At 46.8% G+C, this 1264-nt stretch overlaps 1 protein-coding gene across 1 annotated transcript; it reads right to left on the minus strand.

The window, feature by feature from the left end:
* Nucleotides 1–6: 6 nt before the first annotated feature.
* LOC111239199 (tripartite motif-containing protein 16-like) lies at nt 7–1260 on the minus strand (the record flags this gene model as incomplete). The annotated part of the gene is made up of 1 exon (XM_022769021.1): nt 7–1260. A coding segment is annotated over one exon (1254 nt), but the record flags the coding sequence as incomplete, so codon positions are not given.
* Between the last annotated feature and the right edge of the window lie 4 nt (nt 1261–1264).

Below are 1264 nucleotides of genomic sequence, written 5' to 3' on the forward strand. Positions count from 1 at the left end.
AGGTTTCTTTCTCAAGGAGAGGTTGACAGTGGTGTTATTTAAAGCCGTGCATTTGGTGTTGTTCCTCAATCTAATGATCCAGACTCCATTCCTGGGGTTTGGTGTGGGTGCCTTCTTTCCACGCGTTGACTCTCTGACTACTCCTAAATCCCAGCCAGTCTTCCTTGTGGCCTCAACCTCAAAGTAGAATCTCCCTTCAGAAAAGCCCTTTTTTCCCAGGACGTAGGCATATCTGTTAAATTTGTGTGGGACTTCATCTGCAAACCACCAAAGGTGAGAAGTTCGCACTTGTTTTAAATCCTCTGAAAACAGGAGCAGATCGTTCGCAGTGCATGGGTCAAAGGTCATGTCCACTGCATACTGCTGCCGGATTGCGTCCAACTTGACACCTTTAGGTAGAGTCTCTAGATCTGTGACTGTTAGTGCAGCTTTCTTCACTGTGTCAGTTTCTTCAGCAAGGATTTTACCACAGCACGCCCTGAATTCTTGAGTAGCTCGCTCCGTCTCTTTGGTGAGCGTCACATCCAGCTTCACCATAGCTCTCTTCAGGTCCTCCACACAGTGCTGACCACTGATACCGATGTCAGACCAGTTCTTGGTGTGTGGAAAGGAGGAGGAGGAGGACAGGAAGCTCTTGATGAACTGAAGGTGGTCTTCAGTGCGTGAGATCTGCTCCAGTTTAGTGCTGCTCCCCTGGAGCTCATTGATTTCCCTCTCCAGCTCTTTGACCAGCACCTCAGCCTGTCTTTCTGCTGCTTTCTGTTTCTCTTCAATCACACTCATCAGCCCAGTCATGCTGCTTTGAACCGAGGCTACCAAAGTACTGAAGACCTGAACAGTATTTGCTAGGGCTTCATCTTTGTCATTCCTCTTGGTGTCCACTACTTCTTTTATCTCCTGAACCTTCTTTTGTCGCTCTTGTATCATCACCTGTACTTCCACCTTTTTCTGCTCTAGCTGTGCCTTCTTCTTTTCATACTCCTCCTTTAATGGGACTGTATCATGAGTGCTATGTTCTGTACACAGGACACAAACCCGAGTCAGGTCATTCCTGCAGAAGAGCTCTAAAATCCAATTATGTTTCTTGCAAATCTTGTTCTCCAGGTTCTGCACAGGATCAGTCAGTTTGTGTCTATTTAAGGCAGCAACTCTCTGATGAGGCTCCAGGTGTGTTTCACAATAAGAGGCCAAACAAACCAAACATGTTTTGTAGGCTTTGAACTTGATGCCAAGGCAGAAGTCACATGGCACCTCCCCTGGTTTA

Source organism: Seriola dumerili, unplaced genomic scaffold (genome assembly GCF_002260705.1).
Source record: "Seriola dumerili isolate Sdu_G_001 unplaced genomic scaffold, Sdu_1.0 BDQW01002139.1, whole genome shotgun sequence".
In the NCBI taxonomy this organism is placed as follows: Eukaryota; Metazoa; Chordata; class Actinopteri; order Carangiformes; family Carangidae; genus Seriola; species Seriola dumerili.